Source organism: Podarcis vaucheri (genome assembly GCF_965113315.1).
Source record: "Podarcis vaucheri genome assembly, chromosome: 11".
Taxonomy (NCBI): Eukaryota; Metazoa; Chordata; class Lepidosauria; order Squamata; family Lacertidae; genus Podarcis; species Podarcis vaucheri.
In genome coordinates, this window is record NC_138749.1 from 14800987 (window position 1) to 14822760 (window position 21774).

The window sequence follows — 21774 nt, forward strand, 5'->3', positions numbered from 1 at the left end:
TAAAGCAAGAGACACTCATTTTTAAGTGATCTGTTTTAAAGCAAATAGTGATAGGCAATTCTGAAGTGAAAGCAGCAATACAAGGCAGTGTGTTTATGCTGGAATATTTTGTGGTTCTCTGCCAGTGAAAGGTGTGTACTCCTGACCTGGAATACCTTAAGCATGTGAAGCAAAGCTGTGGAATGCAACAGCAAAAACTTTCCTATACAAATTAGAAGAAAGGCATCAGCTTGCATAAATTGTAAACTGGTTCTGTATGCAAATAAAACTCTTAAATATGGACTGGTCTTACTGAGAAAGCAAGGCATTGGCCACAGAGTGTGAGAGCAATCGTTTGGTATTATGAATAGCAGGCACTTATAGGAATAACTACCTGACGTTTAGAAGACATCTGAAGTCAGGCCTGTTTAGGGAAGTTTTTAATGACTGATGTTTTAATATATTTTTAATCTTTGTTGGAAGCCGCCCAGAGTGGCTGGGGAGACCCAGCCAGATGGTTGGGGTATAAATTTATTATTATTATTATTATTATTATTATTATTATTATTAATCCAGGAACAGAAATTCTTAGATTTAACTACTGAAAGCCTCCTTGTTTTCGTCTAAAAGAATGGCTTCCATTTCATTGAATGTGTCATTAAGACTCAACAGCTTAAGCATAACAGAATTTAAGAGGCTGCCTCTTTCTGTGTCTCATTACAAAATTTGAGAACCACCAAGAGCACCAACAAAGAAGTAGTCTTAATGGCTGCCCTCATGTTGTAGAACATCTATTGCCAGCTTGCTAAAGTCAAAGCCTGAGCAACTTTCAGAAGTCTTGCAGGACCTTCTGCTTTGGCAATCAGAACCCAGAGTTAAGGGTGGGGAAGCAGTAGTGCATCTAGGTCATTTGAGACTTTGGGCTGTATCCAGTGTTCTCTGTCCACTAGCGCAAGGCGTCCTGCAGTAGCAGATGGGTGACTTTTAATGTTATGTAACAGAAGAATCCAATGCAGCAGTTGCACTAGCAGAAACTGGTTGTGCAACAGATTGAGTGATTTAAACCGGGAGATGGAGGCACTAGAAGAACCTTTGTTTTCTTTTTGCTACTTCATTGTAAATAAAATAGTTGTGCCTTACATCATTATAATGCTTTTTTAAAAATAAGATGCTTGTCTCCTGTGCACACTCCCTTGCAAGGCATTGTAAAGGCTTTGGCTTTTACGGAGAGCCACCACCTTGTCTGACCAGTAGTTGGCAAAATACCGTATTTTTCGTCCCATAGGACACTCCGTCCCATAGGACGCACCTAGTTTTTTGGGGGGGAAATAAATGAATTTCCCCCCCTTTATTTCCCCCCCAAAACCAGGTCGGGGAACAGCGGTATGGCGGCGCTGCGCCTCCCTGCTGTCCCCTGAGCTTGTGGGGTTGGCAGATGTCTGCCCGGCGCGCGGGGCAGCAGGCTACTATCCGCAGCGTGGGGAGCCCTGTGGGAACTCCCACAGGGCTCCCGACGCTTCGGATGGCTGCCCAGCGCGAGGGGCGGCAGGCTGCTATCCGACCCCTCTCGCTCTCCCAAACTTCAGCGAAAGCCTGTATTCGCCCTATAGATGCACACAGATTTCCCCTTCATTTTTGGAGGGGAAATAGTGCGTCCTATAGGGCGAAAAATACGGTACTTTCTCCATACCTATGGTAACTTTTGATTCAATGATCAAGCTCGGCAATTCAGGTGCTTTCTCGTTAATTCTGAATACCTTTGTTTCTCTGATCCCAGATAAATCCTAGAGCCCTGCTGTTTGGTCACACAGCTTCAGTTACTTGTTTGTCCAAGGCCAGTGCTTCATCTGAGAAGCAGTATATAGTGAGTGCATCAGAAAGTGGGTAAGTATAGCTCCTTCCCACCCATGTGATTGATTTCTCAATTTTTCATTCTCTTAAAATATTGACTGCTGTGTAGCATCATTGCCTACTTTCAACCCATGGTGCAAAGGGTCATGAGCACTCATTGAACCTTTGCCCTTCCTCCTCCTTTCATCAGAAGGAGATGTCAAGAGATCAACCAAGAGATTCAAGGTTGTGGCCAACTGAGCCCTTTGTGCATGCAGAACAACTTCCCAAAGCACATCAGAGCTTCCTCTGGTTTGCTTCCTTCCCTTCCCACTCACAGCACCCCTAAAATCTACTCCAGAGATTTTGGGGAACCCCAGAGCAGATTTGAGGGTGCGCTAAGAGGAGAGGGAGGGTTGTTGGATCCTTCTATCTCAAGAGACGAAAGAGCACACCTCTAGGAGTGAAGTCAAACTGCTGTGTTAGCCCGGGACACAAGCCTGGGCAGTGTGTATGGAGGTCCTGGCCTGCCCAGACAACAAGACCCCTCTCTCAGCCTTGATGACACTGTCCAAAGGAAAGCAGAACAATGCATTTGACACCAGCTTGGCTGCAGTAGTTGCCGAAAGGAGGCATGCAAGACGCCATCCATCCATCCGTCATAGAGACTCCACTCCAGATTTGTGTAGGGTTTACTCCTGACCCTTTTCTTTTCCCAAAGATATCCTGTAAGGCAGTGGATGTTTGAGATGAGAGTTTTCCTTCTCCTATATGAGCTCTGTTCCCACTGTTGGACCCACTATTGGTCCCTTCCACTCAATCAGCCAGACATGCAGGGGAAATCCTCAACTTACTGAGTGTTTGAGAGCCATCAGATACTCTCACTTGGTTTAGCTGGCCAGCCCAAGGTGTGGCTGCTGTTACCTGCTGACAGCTTCTAGGAGCCACAGCCGAGAGCTGAATGCAAGTGGAGACCAAACGTGGACAAACTGCCCCAAAAGGACCACGGTGTGCTACCACCAGAGGTACAACCCCTCCCCTAACATGCCATTGCATTTGCTGAAGTCATTCTGTGCAGACCTGCAGGTATAGGACAGAATGTAAATTCAATTAATAATAATAATAATAATAATAATAATAATAATATAATAATAATAAATTTAATTAAATTAGTCGGATACAGTCATTGGTTCATGTGAATGCAGGAGGATGATTGGTTAATTGTCCTTTCTGTGTTGTTTAGGGAGATGTGCCTCTGGGATGTGAATGATGGAAGATGCATTGAATTTACTAAATTAGCCTGCACACATACTGGTATACAGGTAAATGATTTATAAATAAAAGCCATAACTGGTTTTGTGTGATACTGCATATATAGGCTTCCCTATAACGGCTTTTTAAGCTAACAAAGTTTACAGGAACTCAGTTACCTGTTTTCATACAAGTACGACAGATCAGAGGGTTGAGGTTTTTTGCATTGCGAAACATGTGCACTGTTAATGATGTGTTAGAAAAACTGGCAAAAATATAAGTTGACTACACTTACATTCTGTGTGGGGTAACTGGAACCAGTTTTTCTGCCTTTCAGTACCAGCTGGAGTGTAGAAATGATAATTGGCAAGATGTTTCTGTGGTCTGTTATTAGTTTAGTAAATTCTATTATTAGTTGATGAATGGTAATACGGGAACTACAAAGCTAAATAAATGCCCAGTTCCTGTAATCTAGTGCAACATATAAGCACAGGTTGTTGCTGTGAAGTGCACGGCACCAAGATTATACTGCTGACCTTTGAAAAACTTGTTCAGCGTTGATTTCTGGTATTCTTTTAATTACATGTAATGTAATGTTAGCACACAACGTCGTTTCAGAGTTGAAGTTGTTGTGAAAGTGGCAGTACCTGCAGCTGTGCACAAGCTTAATGGTCAGCAGGGAGGTGAATGCTAATAATAATAATAGCAGTTTTGCTAGGAATTGCTAGGAATTTCCCAATCACAAGGCACCCACTGGCTTTGTTAAGAACAAAGCTTGCACTAGCAGAACAACGGTTGTTTGAGTGGGCTACTGCACCCATAGTTTTTATTATGGGATGCTTTTTTAAAAATAAATAAAAATCTGTTCTTATACAAAAATAGAGTGTACCTATGGTCTGAAAGCAGATTCTGCATTGTGGATCAAGCACACACATCCAGAGTACTAATTTATAAAGTTTCTGATTATCTTTCTTTCCCCCCAATTTTTAAATATTCAGTTCTATCAGTTCACTATTGGAACCCAGCGCGAAGGGAGACTATTGTGTCATGGCCACTACCCAGAAATTCTTGTCGTGGATGCTACCAGCCTCGAAGTTCTTTATTCCTTGGTGTCAAAGATTTCTCCTGACTGGATCAGCTCCATGAGTGTTATTCGATCTCACAGAACACAAGGTTAGCCCGTGGTTGATTCTTACTTTTCAGGAACTTTCTCTGCAACCGTTAAGAAACAATGTTTGGTGTACAGGTCTTGATGGTCTGTCTTCATTTTCCATAGAGGATACTGTTGTGGCCGTTTCGGTGACTGGCATTCTGAAAGTGTGGATCGTAACTTCTGAAGTGAATCACATGCAGGTAAAGAGAAACAGACCCAGATTCATACCAATAGTCTTTCTTCTTCCAGAATTGGCTTTATTAGTCAGTCTGGCTTTATTGCCAAAAACGATCAACAGTAACTTTTGCTGTGCTCCCATTACAAATATAGACTTATTTTCATAAATGCTTCTATTTCTGCTCTGGACAGATGGTGTTTAAAATCTGCTTGCTTAAGGGCTTTTTCATATGACACGTTTACTATGCCTTGACTTAGTCTGATACAGTACGTGCAGATAGGGAATGTCTAGTTTTTAGCGCGCGCGCGCGCACACACACACACACACACACACACATATAAACCTTTTCCTGGTTTTGTTCCTTCCTTTTGGAAAAGGTGGATTAATACATATTTCTTCCTTAGTTTCATGACCTATCACCAATGTTGCTTGTTTAGCATTTCAGCTGCTTTGAGAAGGGGGAATGTCTATTTCTAAGCCAGTGTGGTGTAGTGGTTAAGAGCAGTAGACTCGTAATCTGGTGAATCGGGTTCGCTTCCCCGCTCCTCCACATGCAACTGCTGGGTGACCTTGGGCTAGTCACACTTCTCTGAAGTCCCTCAGCCCCACTCACCTCACAGAGTGTTTGTTGTGGGGGAGGAAGGAAAAGGAGAATGTTAGCCGCTTTGAGACTCCTTCGGGTAGTGATAAAGTGGGATATCAAATCCAAACTCTTCTTCTCTTCAAACATAATTTACTACTTCAGCAAGCGAATGCTAGATGTAACCATCATGCTACATGAAAATTGCTTACTGAAGCTGAAGGCGAGTATGTCCCCCAGCTAATTCTTGAAAGGAAGTTATGGTTGGATCCAGACTCTGTCTCTGCAGGTGAACAGTGCGGGAAGTGGTTTTGGGGCCTGCAGGTGGAGAAAGAATTATCTAAAGTCCCCACGTCCTGTCCCCCCCCCCCAACGCCAGTGGGATCGCTTCACTGGATGAAATTCCTTCTGTGGATAGAATGGAACTTTTTATCCATGGAAGGCAAGGTCTGGATCCAGCCCAATATGAGTTTAAAATCAGTTCCTCTCAAGCTAAGTTTTAAAGCTACAAAAAAGTTCATGTGGCAGGAAAAAACAATAAGAAAAAAAGAACAGTCTGATTAGTTGTATTAATTATAGGAGTGATAAGGAGGAGTTGAGGAATTTAATGTATTGGAGATCATTGCATGAGTGACTGAAATGCTTTCCTCTCTCTTTATAGGATACAGAGCCAATCTTTGAAGAGGAGTCTAAACCAATTTACTGTCAAAACTGCCAAAGTATTTCTTTCTGTGCATTTACCCAAAGATCACTTTTGGTGGTTTGTTCTAAATACTGGAGGGTAAGGATAACCAGTTAAGTAAAAGCTGGATTTTCTTTATACTGCAAGCTACAACTACTGTCAGTGAGACACGTATGCAAGGAAGTTTAGGATAGTCAGATTATAAATCAACTGGATTTTGATTTCATCAAACACATAATCTCTTCAGTGCATGTGAGCTCACCCTGTTGCTGGCGTGTTGCTTTTGTTTTATAATACTACAGGCTTTATTCAAATGATAAGGTAAATTTTGATGCAGGAGTGGTAAATCTATGGCTTGGATCCGGTCCACCAGGCTACTTCAAGTACCAGCAAAATTGTGTATCTGTTTACTTTGGAAACGTGCCTTTTCTCCCTCTGGTCCAGCACCAGTTTTAGGAGGTTTTAGTTTTCAGAAAGCAGGAACGTGTGCTCCATTCTGTTTCCTGAGCAAAACAACTTCTAGCAGTGGTGCTGTAACAGAGGGACAAAAAGTTCTTTTCCAGAGTAAGCATAGGCTGTTCTAAGCGTTGAGCTGAGAAGAGAAGTCTTCCCTTCTTTGCCGTGTGCTGCAATTGGGAGGAAAACTGCTGTCTCTGGGACCATTGGTGATATCAGGGAGGGGTTCTAATTTGGGACACAGAGGAAGAGTTCTACTTCTCTCTCTCTTTCTGTCTCTCTCATCTCTCTCTTGGGCAGGGGGGGACAATGAATGTGTGATGTGCTGGCATGCATCCCTCAGAGAATTGCCTAACCGTGAATGCGACCCTAAGGCATAATAATAATAATAATAATAATAATAATAATAATAATAATTTATTATTTATACCCCACCCATCTGGCTGGGTTTCCCCAGCCACTCTGGGTGGCTTCCAATAAAACACTAAAATACAATAACCTATTAAACATTAAAAACTTCCCTGAACAGGGCTGCCTTCAGATGACTTCTAAATGTCAGGTAGTTGTTTATCTCTTTGACATCTGGTGGGAGGGTGTTCCACAGGGTAGGTGCCACTACCGAGAAGGCCCTCTGCCTGCTTCCCTGTAGCTTCACTTCTTGCAATGAGGGAACCGCCAGAATGAGGGAACCGCTGGACCTCAGTGTCCAGGCAGAACGATGGGGGTGGAGACGCTCCTTCAGGTATACTGGAGCGAGCCCATTTAGGGCTTTAAAGGTCAGTACCAACACTTTGAATTGTGCTCGGAAACGTACTGGGAGCCAGTGTAGTTCTTTCAAGACCGGTGAATGAAAGTTAGCCATCCCTACTTTAGTAGAATTACTAAGATCCCCAATATGACCTTTGCTTTCCCAGGTTTTTTTTCCTTACAAAAAGGAAAAGGGGAAAGAATTGCTTCTGGTATGGATTATACAATATTTGCAGGCCTTTGTCTCCTATGTAGAGAGTTCCTCTTGTACCTTCTCTGATGGCTTTCAGACACAAAGCTAAAACATTCATTTTCCACCAGGCTTCTGACCCAATGAGCCGAAAAGTTTCACAAATCCCTTTATTTATGTCTCTCCATTGACTGTGACCTTTTTTTATCTAGTGTTTTTAAGATAATTTGTATCTTAAAGATGTGTGCTGTCTTGGGCAGTTTGCCTTTAAATGGAAAGATGGGATATAGATCTTTTAATAAACAAAATATTTCTTTTAGTTACTAGTAAGATCAGCTGGAGTCAATTACAGTTCATTCTATATTTAGGGAATGCGTTTATAATTTGTTCCCTTTGTATCTAAAAAGTACAGGGAGTTGCTGAGTTCTCAACTATCCAACTACAGGACAGAATTTATGATACAGTGATGGGTTTTTTGTTATGTGATTATTTTCTTTAGGTGTTTGATGCTGGTGATTATTCCCTGTTATGCTCAGTCCCCAGTGAGAATGGACAGACATGGACAGGTGGCGATTTTGTATCAGCGGACAAAGTAATCATATGGACAGAAGATGGTCAAAGTCTTATCTATAAACTGCCAGCCAGGTAAACAGGGACAAAGGGTTTCACTTTTAAACATTTCCTTTAAAGCAGGGGTCAGCAAACTTTTTCAGCAGGGGGCCGGTCCACTGTCCCTCAGACCTTGTGGGGGGCTGGACTATATTTTGAAAAATATATATGAATGAATTACTATGCCCCACAAATAACCCAGAGATGCATTTTAAATAAAAGGACACATTCTACTCATGTAAAAACACCAGGCAGGCCCCACAAATAACCCAGAGATGCATTTTAAATAAAAGGACACATTCTACTCATGTAAAAACACGCTGATTCCCAGACTCTCCATGGGCCAGATTTAGAAGGCGATTGGGCCGGATCCGGCCCCCAGGCCTTAGTTTGCCTACCCATGATTTAAAGAGACATTCCTCCATGGTATTGGTTTAGAACAAAAGTAGGTGATGTTAACAAACAGAATACCAAAGCATGGTCGCATCTTGGCTTCTCTAAACTAAATTGTGGCTGGGAAAAACCACAGTTCCCTCACTTTGGAAATTGTGGGGAACTGTGGTTAGTTCTAAAACGGAAGGTTTCAAACTATTTGCATGTGGGACGGGAGGGGAAGCATAATTGGGCACGCTTTCCTTCAATGCTAAATGAAGGTTGAATGTAAATGGAATTTACAATTAAAAGGCTGAAAGACGGAAGAAGTTCATGCTGTCCATATGTTTGCATTCGTGAAGGCTCTTCCTTGCTCAGTAAAACATATGGACTGCTCTCACTTATACCCCCCTGCCAAGATAAGGCTTTCTGATTCAGTGGAGTCTTCTGTTAACAGAAGTAGGGAAGGAGGTATTTTCCCTGATTTTCCCCTATGCCTTACTACATGTATTCTAAAGGGTTGGGGGAACTATATGAGAACAGTTGGTAATTGGCAAGGAGGGCTGCAAGCGAGAGGGTGGAATTTGTAAAAAATACATTTCCCTACCCACCACTTCTTAGCTCTTTGAAGCCTCTGCTGGAGGAACACAATTGGATGCAACACTATGTGATTTGCCTCTGTGGATTCTTTTGGCATAAAATGACAGGGACAAGCATTCTGTGCGAGAAGTTGGCCAGTTAAATAAGTATAAGAACTTGAAGGAGGTTCTACCTCCTTCTACCTCTACCTACCATTCTACCTCTGAGCCACTGATGTCGACCTAGTAGGTCAAACTAGCTCCTGAAGCAAATGAAGGAGCCTCAGCTCATACCTAGCTGTTTAGCCTGTGACCAATACATGTACACTGAAGCTGTGAGATTAAGCTTGTTATGTTTTGCCGTCTTTATTTGTGTATGTGTGGCTCTCCTCTGCAGTTGCTTGCCAGCTAGTGATTCATTTCGCAGTGATGTTGGAAAAGTTGTTGAAAATCTAAATCCCCCTCAACTCCACTGTGTTGTGGACAGAGCAGTGGAGAAATCAGATAAGCAGGTAAGACTTTATTTGGGTTGCCGCAGTGCTCACAGCAAGGGGGCTTGTTAATTAAACGCTGTGTGGACAGTCTTGCAGTGAACATATTGAAACTGACTTTCCTAGCATCAAGTCTCTTATGACTGGAAGGGTCTGTCTAAGCCAGGGTTTCCTCAAACTCTTTTTGGACTACAATTCCCATCATCCCTGACCACTGGTCCTGCTAGCTAGGGATGATGGGAGTTGTAGTCCAGAAAACCAGCTGGAGCCTCAAGTTTTGGAAACTCCAATCGCAGCGCTCAGGTGTGGCTTGCCCCAACCCATTCTACCTTAAATTGTTTAACTGCAGATGCTGAGGATCATACGTGAGACCTCCATGTATTCACCAAGAGCTGTGTAAAACTGGGATTCTGATCCTCAAGGTTGCCCTCTAGTTCTTCCTTTTTCTCTGAGATCACTCTGATGCCTCTTTCTTTTTCTTTTTTTTTTTGCAGTTATTAATCTGTCCTCCTGTGACTCGGTTCTTCTACGGCCGCAGAGAGTGCTTTCACAAACTGCTTATTCAGGGAGACTCCTCAGGGAGGCTCAGCATTTGGAATATCCCAAATTCACTTGACCATCCAAGTGTGACAGAAGGTAGCTACTTTGCAATTAACTTTTCCATGCATCTTCAGCGCAGACGTTTCCCTTTATGTGAATGGTGCTCATTTCTGTAAAATCTAGCAAGTCTCTAAAAATCCTGGAAAAGCTTCAGCATGCGTTGTTGCCATCCCTGTGGGAGTGTGTCGCTAAATTCCCCTGGACACAATTTAATCGCTCATCCTCTCTGTTTCAGTTACAAAGCAATTCATAAAAACCAGGCTCTAAAAGAATGGCTGTGTTTAGGCAGTTGTGATGTCTTGTGACACTTCAGATCTGAAAAAAGGAAGATTCTGGAATGAACATACTCTCTTGTGAGATGTTATTTGAAAATCACTCCTGTTGAAAATAAGTATTCTTTATCATATGTGCAAAGTAAGAAATCTGCCAAGTGTAATACATGCAGGCAGGCGTGGTGAGAATAAAGGATAGAAACACATCCTGAAATGAAGGGTAGCATACATGAGAAATGCACTTAGATGAAGAAGTAATTAAACTTTATTCTAATAAGCCTTTCTGAGGTGTAACAATGAGTTCTGAATTTTCAAGATTAAAAAATCAGCCTCTCTTTCATGGTAATCTAATGTTAGTATGAACTTGGGTCTGCGATAATTAGCCTGTTTTATAGGTTAGATTAAGTTATAGATGGGTAGCATGATTTAAAAAGGTCACTCCAATTAATCAGGCCATAGAGGAGCTGTTGTTTTAGAAAACCCACCTTATTCTTAATAGGGGAGCTCTTTGCAAAAACATATCGGAAGAGGCATTCTAATGGTGTGCGAAAGGGAAGGCATATAGCAGGACAGTGTCCGCGATGACTTTTGCAGTCATCTAAAATAATGTGCCTTTTTCTTCACAGTTGTTTTTCGTGTGCAAAGGTATGCAGATTTAATAGATTAAATTCCAAATGATGAATTGATTAAGATTTCTTTAATCAGAGCGCAATTCTAATTGTAGATCGCAGTGTTCTGCCTCCCACTTTCCCTAACCAGCACCTCTCTTTTAAAGTGTGGTGGGGGTGATATTTGTGTGTGTGTTTCAGGTTTACCTATAACCCTCTGGAGTAGATTGGGCAAGGGGGTTGTGTTGGGAGGGGAAAGGAAATCCTCTTGCACAGGCAGAAGTCCTTGTGCTAATGGGATGACTTCATTGGGTACACTAGAGATAGGAAGGCCTGGGGGAAAACTGGGAAAATTGGGGGGGGGGCAGGTTTTTCCCAGTTTTTCCCAATGCAGTTTTTTCCCCAGAAAAAACCCCCAAAACCCCACACCCCCAACAATTTGATATAGTTTGAATATTCCACACACTTCTTTCCCAATTTTGGCTATGGAAAAAATCTGCCCCCCCCCATTTTTTTTCTGGGGTTTTTCCAGGCCTTCCCATCTCTAGGTACAATCAAATATGTCCACTCTGAGTATTACAATATTGTTTGTTGTGATTTTACTAAATCTTCAAAATAATCCCACAAGCATGGCTAGCCCAGAAATATTTTTACTAGTGTACATGCCAATATTGGTAACCTGCAGCATCATAGAAAGGAAGAAGCCCCAGTTCGTGAATACCGTATTTTTCGCTCTACAAGACGCACTTTCCCCCTCCTAAAAAGTAAGGGGAAATGTGTTTGCGTCTTATGGAGCGAATGCAGGCTGCGCAGCTTTCGCTTAAGCTAGGAGAGCAAGAGGGATCGGTGTGCACCGATCCCTCTTGCTCTCCTGGCTTCAGGGATAGCTGCCCAAAGCCTCCTTCTCTAAAACTAGGTGCGTCTTATGGCCAGGTGCGTCTTATAGAGCGAAAAATACGGTAATTTCCCAGATTTGTCACCAATATGTGATCCTTGCTGTAGACAACCAGGCAGGGGCCGTTTCCAAACATGGTTTTGTAAGGGGTAGCTTAACTGAAAAGCATTTAGAACACTTGTACTTTTACAGCACTTTATTCTGAGCATTTCGTTTTATTCCTTTGTTTGTTCTTTAAAGCAGGATTGAAAGTGACAACTTCCACTTCCCTGCAAGAAGCGTTCACCAAACTTGCTCCTCGTCCTGCTGGAATTATAGATCAGCTGAGCTTCATGCCCAATAGCGATGAGCCGCTTAAAGTGACGGCAAGTGTATATATCCCTGCACATGGACGCCTGGTTTGTGGTCGTGAAGATGGAAGCATTATTATTGTACCAGCAACTCAAACCGCTATAGTTCAGCTCCTGCAAGATGAGCACGTGCGCAGAAGGGGTGTGTGAGCAATCGTTAATAGTGTGCCTTGAAATGTAGTGTTGAAGCATTTTATTTGCTCTGCTGATGTTTGAAGAGGGCATTGCGATGTAGTGGCTCTTCTGGCTTAGGGGTGTCTTCCTGCATCTGTTAAAATAGTTAAACAAACACAGGCACTTACTTTCAAAATCAAATGATAGATGTGAGTGCTTTTGGTCCTACTTCTGAATTATGTTACTGTGCTCTAGAATGTGGAAGATCTAAACGTTGCATTTACAAATGCAGAGTGTTGGAGTGCAGTTGGCAACTGCTGGTAAAACCACCCAAAGATTCCCTAAATGGACCATAAAACGGTCTACTATGGGTGTGTGTTTCGCTGAATGGATGTGACAACAGTTTGTTTTGCATTATCAGTAGTAATTATCATGGGCCTGCCGCTATGTAGCTCTTTTTCTAATACTGAAATCCTTAAAATGACTTTCATACCCATTGCATGTTGTGGTTTTTGTGTCTGCTCCCTAACTTTTTAGGTTGGCCGCCCCACAGAACTCTGCGTGGCCATCGGAACAAAGTCACCTGCTTGCTGTATCCCCACCAAGTCTCTACTCGTTACGACCAAAGATACCTGGTGTCAGGTGGCGTGGATTTTTCCGTCATTATCTGGGACATCTTTTCTGGAGAAATGAAACACATCTTCTGTGTGCACGGTGGGGAAATCACGCAACTTTTGGTCCCTCCGGAAAACTGCAGTGTAAGTTGGTGAATGCTTGTGTGACGGACAGCAGAGCCAGACCAGAGTCTGGTGGCGCAGCCTCCCCCCCCCCCATTACACCAGAGCGCTGTAACCCATTGCTGATTGGCTACAAAGTCAGCGAGTCACAGAAGGGGGAGGAGCAGCACTTAGGGAGGGAGGATAAAAAGGGGAAGTTTTTGAGGGAGAGAGTTAGATAGGGCTACGGTTCAGGTTAAGAGAGAGGGCTCGATTTGAGATGAGAGATAGGGAGTAGGATAGGATTTGACTGAGGCAGAACTGGTTCTGGGTTAAGTTAAGCATCTACTATCCATTGTGAGAGGACAGAGCCTCTCAGCTTAGAAAGGGAGACCAGGTTATACTGGGAAGGTTATACAGACTGGAGTGTCCTGGGAGGGCTGAGACTGAGCCAGGAGAGGTAGAACCTGTGGGAATTCAGGCTACCAGGGTCTCATACTAGCCAGGAGGGGAGAGTTCTTCTAGGTACAGAAGACTCCCAAGTCACTAACAAGGGGTTAGGGGTGAGGTCATCCCCTGGGTCTGTTATACCATTTGGAAAAGCTCAGGAGTTGGATGGCATAGAGCAGGGGTCAGCAAACTTTTTCAGCAGGGGACTGGTTCACTGTCCCTCAGACCTTGTGGAGGGCCGAACTATATTTTTTGGGGGAAATCAACGAATTCCTATGCCCCACAAATAACCCAGAGATGCATTTTAAATAAAAGCACACATTCTGCTCATATAAAAACACGCTGATTCTTGGACCATCCGCCGGCCGGATTTAGAAGGCGATTGGACCGGATCTGGCCCCCGGGCCTTAGTTTGCCTACCCATGGCATAGAGAGTGGGTAACTTGAGGAAAAGTGTCCCTTGCTCATGAACCAAGGTATTAATTGGCAAAGGAAGCTGTATGGTGTTAAAAGTATTTAACTGTCAGTATTAGAAACTGAAGTGTAGCCACTGATTTTGAGAGGTTAAGAGAAGCTGTCACTGTAACACTGTGTTTGGGCCTAAGACTTCTTATAGTTACCGTAGTTAAAGCAAATAAGTTAACTTCTACCTGAAAGAACGCATTTCCTGACTCAGTTTATTTCAAAAACTTCTTTTTGTTTAATGAAACTTTTGTTGTTTGTTTGGTCATTTTCTGCCTGAGACTCTAATCACTTAAGTATTCCCTCACACAAGATCCCCCACAAGATAAACTGTGGTAAATTGTAGAAATTTGTGTAATTGGTGTGCAGTTAGGTGTGTGCACTAAAATTAATTGGGGGCAGTTAGCGGGGTGAGTCCACTGCACTATGAATTGGTGGTAAGCGGTGGACCCGCTACAGCCTGCTTGGATTATGGCCTCTTGTATTATGGTTAATATAGAATTGGTATTTTTAAATTACAGAACTGTTATTGCCTTTGCTCTGGTTCATGTGATGGCTTTTTGTGTTGGTAAATGCTTGCGGGCATTCTAGGTGAACGCTTCTTAAAACTCGTTTAGAAAGTTATATAAATAGTTCAAGGTAACCGAGAGCATCCATTGTGTTGCGTGATCCTTTGAAATGCTGTGCGTAGGTAGAAAATCGTAGAATTTGACATAGGTGTTTATCCTTCAACACTGCTGAGCTTCCACGGTTTTTCCCATTCAGCCTCTGCAGGTATATAGAATCATAGAACTGTAGAGTTGGAAGGGTTCCAATGGTCATCTATCCCAACCCTGTGCAATGCAGGAATCTCAACTAGATTATACATGATAGGTGGCCATCCAATCTCTCTGTAAAAACCTCCAAGGAAGGAGAACCCACTACCTTTTGTGGGAGTATGTTCCACGGTCAAACAGCTCTTGCTGTCAGAAAGTTCTTTCTGATGTTTAGCTGGAATCTCCTTTATTGTAACTTAGATCCATTGGTTCAGGTCCTACCCTCTGGAGCAGGAGAAAACAAGCATGCTCCATTTTCCATGTTGACAGCCTTTTAGATGTTTGAAGATGAGATATTTTGAAAACAAAGCAAGAGAATAGGAGCTTCTTGGGCATATGATGGAAACTCAGGGGCGGTAGCTCAGTTGGTCTCCAGGTTCAATCCCCAGCCTGGCAAAGACTCCTGGAAAGCTCACTGGAAAGTGAGTCAGAACTAAGCATAGAATCGTGCTTGAATTGTAATGGCGGACATTGCTGTTTTCTCTTCGGCTGTTTCCACTTTGGCTTAAGCCAGTGCGCAATGCAAAGGCTTTTAAACATAGGTGGTTTGGGTTTCAACTGTACAGTATTTGGGATTCACGTGCATCTCTCTCCTGCTCAAACATTCATGGGGTTCCCATGATATCCAGCTTCTTGCATCCGATGGCTTACTGACTAAATAAAAGACAAGTACATTGTTTTTAAGATCCAATGGATTTGCAACTAAAAGATCTGTGCCAATTGAAAAATATTATTTCCTCCTTTTCAGTCGAGAGTCCAGCATTGTGTTTGCTCTGTTGCCAGTGACCACTCAGTAGGACTTTTGAGCTTACGGGAGAAAAAGTGTATCATGTTAGCTTCCCGGCACCTCTTTCCTATTCAAGTCATAAAGTGGAGACCATCAGATGACTACCTAGTTGTGGGCTGTTCCGATGGCTCTGTGTATGTCTGGCAGATGGATACTGGTAAGAAGAGACTTAATAATTTCAGGTGTACTCTTTAGCAATGTAGAAGGTAGCTCAGCAGCTCCATCCAATTTTAAATTTTGGAAAGGTTATTACTTGTGCATTATCCTGCCAAATAAATCTACTTCGGGAAACATATATGCAAAGCTGCAGTGAATTAGGGGTTATTTGGCTATGGAATGCATTATAAAAGGGGAAATGGCTGACTTGTCCCATTTTGTTGCCTTTCTGCTTTTATTATAGAAGATAAATCATTCGTTAGTAACTTTGGATAGGTTTCTTTGGATAGTTCTGTCACCCAAACCCCCTGCACAAGGGCTTCTGCTTATGCAATGGGACTTCCTCCTGTGCTCCCCAGTTTGCCCCTGTTCCCTCCAAAATTGGCTCTGAAGGAATTGTAATACTAACTCAAGAGTTTTGAGCAAGCACAAAATTGCCTAGAGCTCATTCTTCATAGTGTAGTTTACAAAGTATGCTGCCTTGCAAGAAAATCATGGGAAGTGCATTGCTGAACATCTAGCCCATACTGAGCCAAAACTTCATAAGAGAAGGAAAGTTAGCTACTCTAACTTTCCTTCTCTTGTGAAGTTTTGGCTCAGTACGGCCTAGCTGCTCCTATTCCATTAACTTCAATATACCTTTGTAATGTTTTGAATGCATTTTAACTACAGCCAGTTCGCCCCTCGCCCCTTTATATCTTCTTAAGGTGCTCTTGATCGCTGCGTTATGGGAATAACAGCCGTGGAGATCCTGAATGCCTGTGACGAGGCTGTGCCAGCTGCAGTCGATTCCCTCAGCCATCCCGCTGTCAACTTAAAGCAGGCCATGACTCGGCGTAGCCTTGCCGCACTGAAAAACATGGCCCATCAGAAGCTCCAGACTCTGGCCACAAACCTCCTGGCCTCCGATTCAGCTGACAAAGTAAGCTTTGGTTGTGTCTTGTTAATACACATGCTAGCAAAATGCCTGCTGTCAGGTCAGGTTGTGTGTTGAGGGAGGCCCTGTGTATTGCAAGGAATCCATAAGATGGTGGTCACAAAGGACTTGGCAGCATCCCAGCTACATCATTCGCCTTTGGCTTCGGGTGAAGTGACTGAAGAGGAGACAGAATCAGCCTGGGACCATCTGGGCTTGCTGTCCTCCTTGTCCTTGGCTTGTGCTTCCTTTGCAGTAGCAGAATGTGTGGTGGCCGGCTGCCATGGCCAGACTCCTTGGCCAGCTGCAGCTCTGAGGAGGAGATTTGAAAAGTGGCCTGAGGTGGTTGTGGGGCTCTGAACGTCTGCCCAGAGCTCCACCGATAACAGCATCACTGATTGCCATTCATTGATGTGGGATGAAATGAAGGGGCACATAGCCCTCTGTGCATGGTAGCAGTCATAAATCCCTATCTGGATGTGTGTGGAGGAATGTTTTCTAGGAACAAAGGAGGCTGCCATATACTCAGTCAGACCATTGATCCAGTGTTGCCTACACCGTCTTTGGCTATGCTTGTGGTTAGTGGGGAGAGAGATTAACCATGAGTCTGGGTACAGATAGCATACTTACCCAAACTTTGGCTTAGCCCAGTGTGGCATGTGAATTCTTCTCCAGCAGCCTGCATGTTCTCACTTTTGTTTGGCTCCATCTTTTGTACCTTGCTTTCCAAGGCTCAAGGCAGCTTCTAACAGGAAATAAACCATAAAAGCAATCAAAGAAGCAGCAAAACAAATTTTAAAAATGCAGTACGAAAAGTGTATCCAGCATCAATTGTTAACTTGACAGTTACACCAAGCACTGAAATGACTAGTAAACAGGCGATAACTGAACATTCTTGTCTGATGGATTAAAGATTTGGAGTATCCCTGAAATGGTGAAATGAAAAACTTCTACTAAGGTTTTGAGAAGTTAGAGAGTTCAGTACTCAGCTCGTGTTTTAGGGTTGCTGCATTTCAAAGAGCAAAAAAGAGGACACATTTGCTGACTTCTACTTTTAACTGTGGATCACTATGACGACTCAACCAATTACAGTCATACCTCGGGTTGAAGTTGCTTCAGGTTAAGCCTTTTCGGGTTGCACTCTGCGACGACCCAGAAGTATTGGAGTGCATTACTTCTGGGTTTCACCACTTGTGCATGCGCAGACGCTCAAAATGACGTCACGCGCATGCGCGGAAGTGGCAAATCGCGACCCGCGCAGACACGCAGATTGCATTTGCTTTAGGATGCGAACGGGGCTCTGGAACGGATCCCGTTCGCATCCAGAGGTATCACTGTAAAAAGAGGATGTGTCCTGGAAAAAGAGGACATATGGCAATACTTAATGTTTCTACACTGAAACGGTTGATGCTGTAAGCATGGGCCTCTAAATTATGTACTAGGTGCTTTCACACCCAGTCTGTCTTCCCACTACCACCCTGTGGTTAAAGTGTTTTACTTGATATATGGTTTTTCACTTGAAAGTGAAAACTTTCAAGTATGGAAAGTGATATTCCAGCTGCATCTGTCCCTTTTGAGAAGTACTTTGTGATAGCGATTGAAGCCAGGATCTGAGAGTGAGTCCTACATATGGCTTGCAACTGTTATTGTTCCTTAGTTCACAAGGAAAACCATTGCAGAAGGAGGTCTGTATGTAGGGATCACAGCTTCATGAAAAATGCATTCCAAGTGAGCCACTAGGGATCAGCTTTGCCACTTTCCTTGCAGTGGGGGATTTGTCTTGCTACTGTGGTGTAGAAATTTCTCATCTCTTTTTTTTGAGGGGGTGGAATTGGGCAAGAGAAACTTCCCTTAATGGCTTTGGCTTTTGGCTACAGTAAAGGAGCAGTTGTAGATGGGAGTAGATGGAGGATCCTAATAGCTAGTTTTATGGGCAGTTTTAAAGTGAGAAAACTGTTCATAAATATTACAAATTATATATAAATATATTTTGCTGGAAATTGACTTCATGGCACAATGTCGTGCAACTCCAAAAGGCAAAATCCCAGGCAAAATCTTTACAGTGTTCTAAATAAGGTTTCCTAACATGAGAGAGTAAAAATACAGAAGATGAGAAGATAAAACTGGAAAGTGATTTGATATGCTGCCGTAGGCAAGCTTTTTATTAGTAAGGCAGCTTGTAGATGATATATTAAGATTAAAAAAGTTACTTGTTTTAAAGTATTATAGGAAGTTTTATATACTTTAGAATGCACCAAGCAAATTCCCTGTCTCATTCCCCGCACCCCTCTACCCTTGTTTATTATCCCACATTCCACTGACTGCTGGCTGTTTATTGTAGTTCCGCCTTGAATTTCTACTATCAGATAGTGACATGGACCTTGCCTGTTAAACATTTTAATTATTATTTTTCCAAACAATAGATATTTTCCCTCCCCAAGCCAGTACCTTTTTTCGCTAAGCTGGAAATTCAAGGGCAGTCCTGCACAGAATGCATTACAGCTTGAATTTCCAGCTTCAAGTGGCACAGAACCTGATCTGGTTTATTCAGACGGAACCACAGTACATCAGTTCTGCCTATGACCACATTATGGTGTTGATGCTTACCTTTTAAGCCTAAATGGTGTGAGGTCTAGATACCTGAAGGAGTGACGTCTCCCCTATTGATCTTCCTCAGCGTTAAGATTATCAGAGGCAACGCTTCTCCATGATTCATCTATTGACACTATGCATGTACCAAACAGAGGGCCTTCTCTGTAGTGGCACACCAACTTTGGAATGTGCAAGAGAGGCATGCTCTGCAGCAACATTGCATTCCTTTCAGCGCTGGGATAAAACCTTTTGATCTGCAGAAGCACTTAAAATTACTGTGTTTTTAGTTGCTTTTATGTTTTCAGTATTGCATTGTGGGTTTTAAAATTATTACATGTATAAAAAAAGATAAAGGTAAAGGATCCCTGACAGTTAAGTCCAGTCGCAGACGACTCTGGGGTTACGGCGCTCATCTCGCTTTACTGGCCGAGGTAGCCGGCGTTTGTCTGCAGACAGTTTTTCTGGGTCTTGTGGCCAGCATGACTAAGCCGCTTCTGGTGCAACGGAACACCGAAACCAGAGCAGCACATGGGAACACCATTTACCTTCCCACCGGAGTGGTACCTATTTATCTACATGCAATTTGGGGTGTGCTTTCAAACTGCTAGGTTGGCAGGAGCTAGGACCGAGCAATGGGAGCTCACCCCGTCGCGGGGATTCGAACTGCCAACCTTTTGATTGGCAAGTCCAAGAGGCTCAGTGGTTTAGACCACAGCGCCACCCGCGTCCTATCATTTTTATAAAAAAGGATAAGCCATGCTTTCATTGTTATTGGGCCATTACATGTATACTGGCCCAATAACAATAAAAGCATGGCTTATCCTTTTTTAAAAAAAATGAAATCAGTGCTAGCACTTTCCTACTTGCTCTGCTAGACTAATGCAAGGTCGCAGAATCCAGTGAGGGCTGGTAGAATTGCACAGAGGTCCTGTGCATTTCCCCTGATAGGTTGGATCTGAGTGCAGCATTCCTATTCTTGGTTTCTCTGTTTTGGATTTTTTATTTATTTATTAATAAAAAGTTGTAGTCCTTGAGTGTTAAGAAGGTAGGCCTGATAGTTTATGCCAATATCTGGGGAAATCTCATAGACACAAGGGATCAGGCTTCCCAGGGAAAGATTTTGGTGCTTTGTGTTCATAATGAACAAGTGCATGGGCATGCATCCATCCATTTATTTTGTATTTGTCTTTGTTTTGATGAGGAATTTTCCTTTTCCTTTTCTCACAGTGTACAATAGCCCCAGCAGTCTCCTATACCCAAATAAGAATGTATACCAATATTTAGCTACATGATGGCATTTCCACAGAGATTTAAAAAGATAATAATTATTAGATATCTTCTGTAGTGATACTAATTCCTACTCATATTAACTTTATCAAACAAAAGGCTAAGGCTCATGATAACCTGATGTGGTGATTGCGTTTTGGCACAAACATTTTAGAACTGTGTTGCCCATATATGAAAGTATACTGAGACGTTCTGTAGTATTATTTTGAACAAAGGGTTGCCTTGCATTCTAATCAGGTTTGACAGTAGGACAGCAGAGGGCATCAGAGATCCACTTTTTGTTAAGAGTCATGTTTTCCCCCCATGGATTTTATGGTTGGTATTCGTAAAATAGGGCAGTTCTGTGTTTTTGCAATTCCCCAGTTTTATATAGATTTTAGCCCTGTTTAAAATCAGTGAGTCCACACATGTGAAACTGACCAGTACTAGAATTGCTACCAGGTTTGGCTAATCCGTCATATTTCCAATTGTAGCATTCCAGTTTGCTTCCTTATTCCTTGCATATCAAAATGATTTTAATAGGGTAACAAAGTCAAATGGCAGAGAATGTGTATGTGCACTTTGCCTTTAAATGTATTAGAGCTGGTTTGATACAGGTACAAATAATATTGTTGTATGGATGAACATTTTTAAGAGAAAAGTAGCTTCTTAAGCCATTCATGCCTTCCATCTTGCTTTAATTTCCTTCTGTACTTATGATAATTAAACTAAAGCAGTAGAACTTTAAGAAACAAATTCTCATCACTGTTTCGGATGATTGCGTCTTGCCTTGATAAGCTGACCTGTGTATGAGCCATGTGAACACACACAAACAGAGTCAACTATACCCTCCCATTTTGTATGAATCAGAACTAGCTAACTGCTTTGGAACTGCTCTGAGGTCTGTGAATGAAGGGCGGTATACAAATATAATAATAAAAATAATAATTTTTTTAATAATATGAATCCAACTCCAGACTCTAGCTTCATATACTGTCTCGTTCAAAAGTCATTAATCGTAGTTTGTCAAATGTTATGCAGGAATCCCTCAAATTGCATGGGGGTTGTGTCCCGGGTCGTTGTGCGCTTGTGTGAAATTGCGTGCAATTAAAACCCCCCATTCTGCCCCGTGCTGCCCCTGCCCCATTCCTGCCCCCACCCTTTTAGTGACATATTTTATTATGTTTCCAAGTCACTTCTGGGTTTGGCGCTGTGTGTGTGCACGGTCACACACATATTGGTCTTACCTAAAACAGGAGTTGCATGTATTTCAAAAATTTCATACAAATAATTTTAAAACAATCAAAATCACCGTTTCCCAATTTTGGATGAAATGGGATGGTATAGTTGCCATTGATGGCCTCATTTCATGGTAAGGTTTGCCAATGGCAGTTCTCCTTTGCAAAGGTGAGGGAGCTATTAAGGTTGGTCACTGTGAGAACTGGTTGTTGTTGTTGTTTAGTCGTGTCCTACTCTTCGTGACCCCCTGGACCAGAGCACACCAGGCACTCCTGTCTTCCACTGCCTCCCGCAGTTTGGTCAAACTCATGCTGGTAGCTTCGAGAACACTATCCAACCATCTCGTCCTCTGTCGTCCCCTTCTCCTTGTGCCCTCCATCTTTCCCAACATCAGAGTCTTTCCCAGGGAGTCTTCTCTTCTCATGAGGTGGCCAAAGTAC

At 42.8% G+C, this 21774-nt stretch overlaps 1 protein-coding gene across 5 annotated transcripts in view; it reads left to right on the forward strand.

Moving 5' to 3' along the window:
• WDR7 (WD repeat domain 7) overlaps positions 1-21774 on the forward strand; it is a 228882-nt gene that overhangs the window by 19929 nt on the left and 187179 nt on the right. For 3 of the 5 annotated variants that reach the window (XM_082241763.1, XM_082241767.1, XM_082241765.1), the window contains 12 exons: positions 1757-1863; positions 3053-3131; positions 4059-4233; positions 4337-4413; positions 5633-5752; positions 7546-7691; positions 9003-9117; positions 9591-9732; positions 11712-11963; positions 12473-12693; positions 15127-15322; positions 16029-16243. In XM_082241763.1, coding sequence (XP_082097889.1) covers positions 1757-1863; positions 3053-3131; positions 4059-4233; positions 4337-4413; positions 5633-5752; positions 7546-7691; positions 9003-9117; positions 9591-9732; positions 11712-11963; positions 12473-12693; positions 15127-15322; positions 16029-16243 — 1845 coding nt within the window. The remainder of the gene's footprint in view (positions 1-1756; positions 1864-3052; positions 3132-4058; positions 4234-4336; positions 4414-5632; positions 5753-7545; positions 7692-9002; positions 9118-9590; positions 9733-11711; positions 11964-12472; positions 12694-15126; positions 15323-16028; positions 16244-21774) is intronic. The other 2 variants (XM_082241764.1, XM_082241766.1) reach the window with 1 other exon arrangement.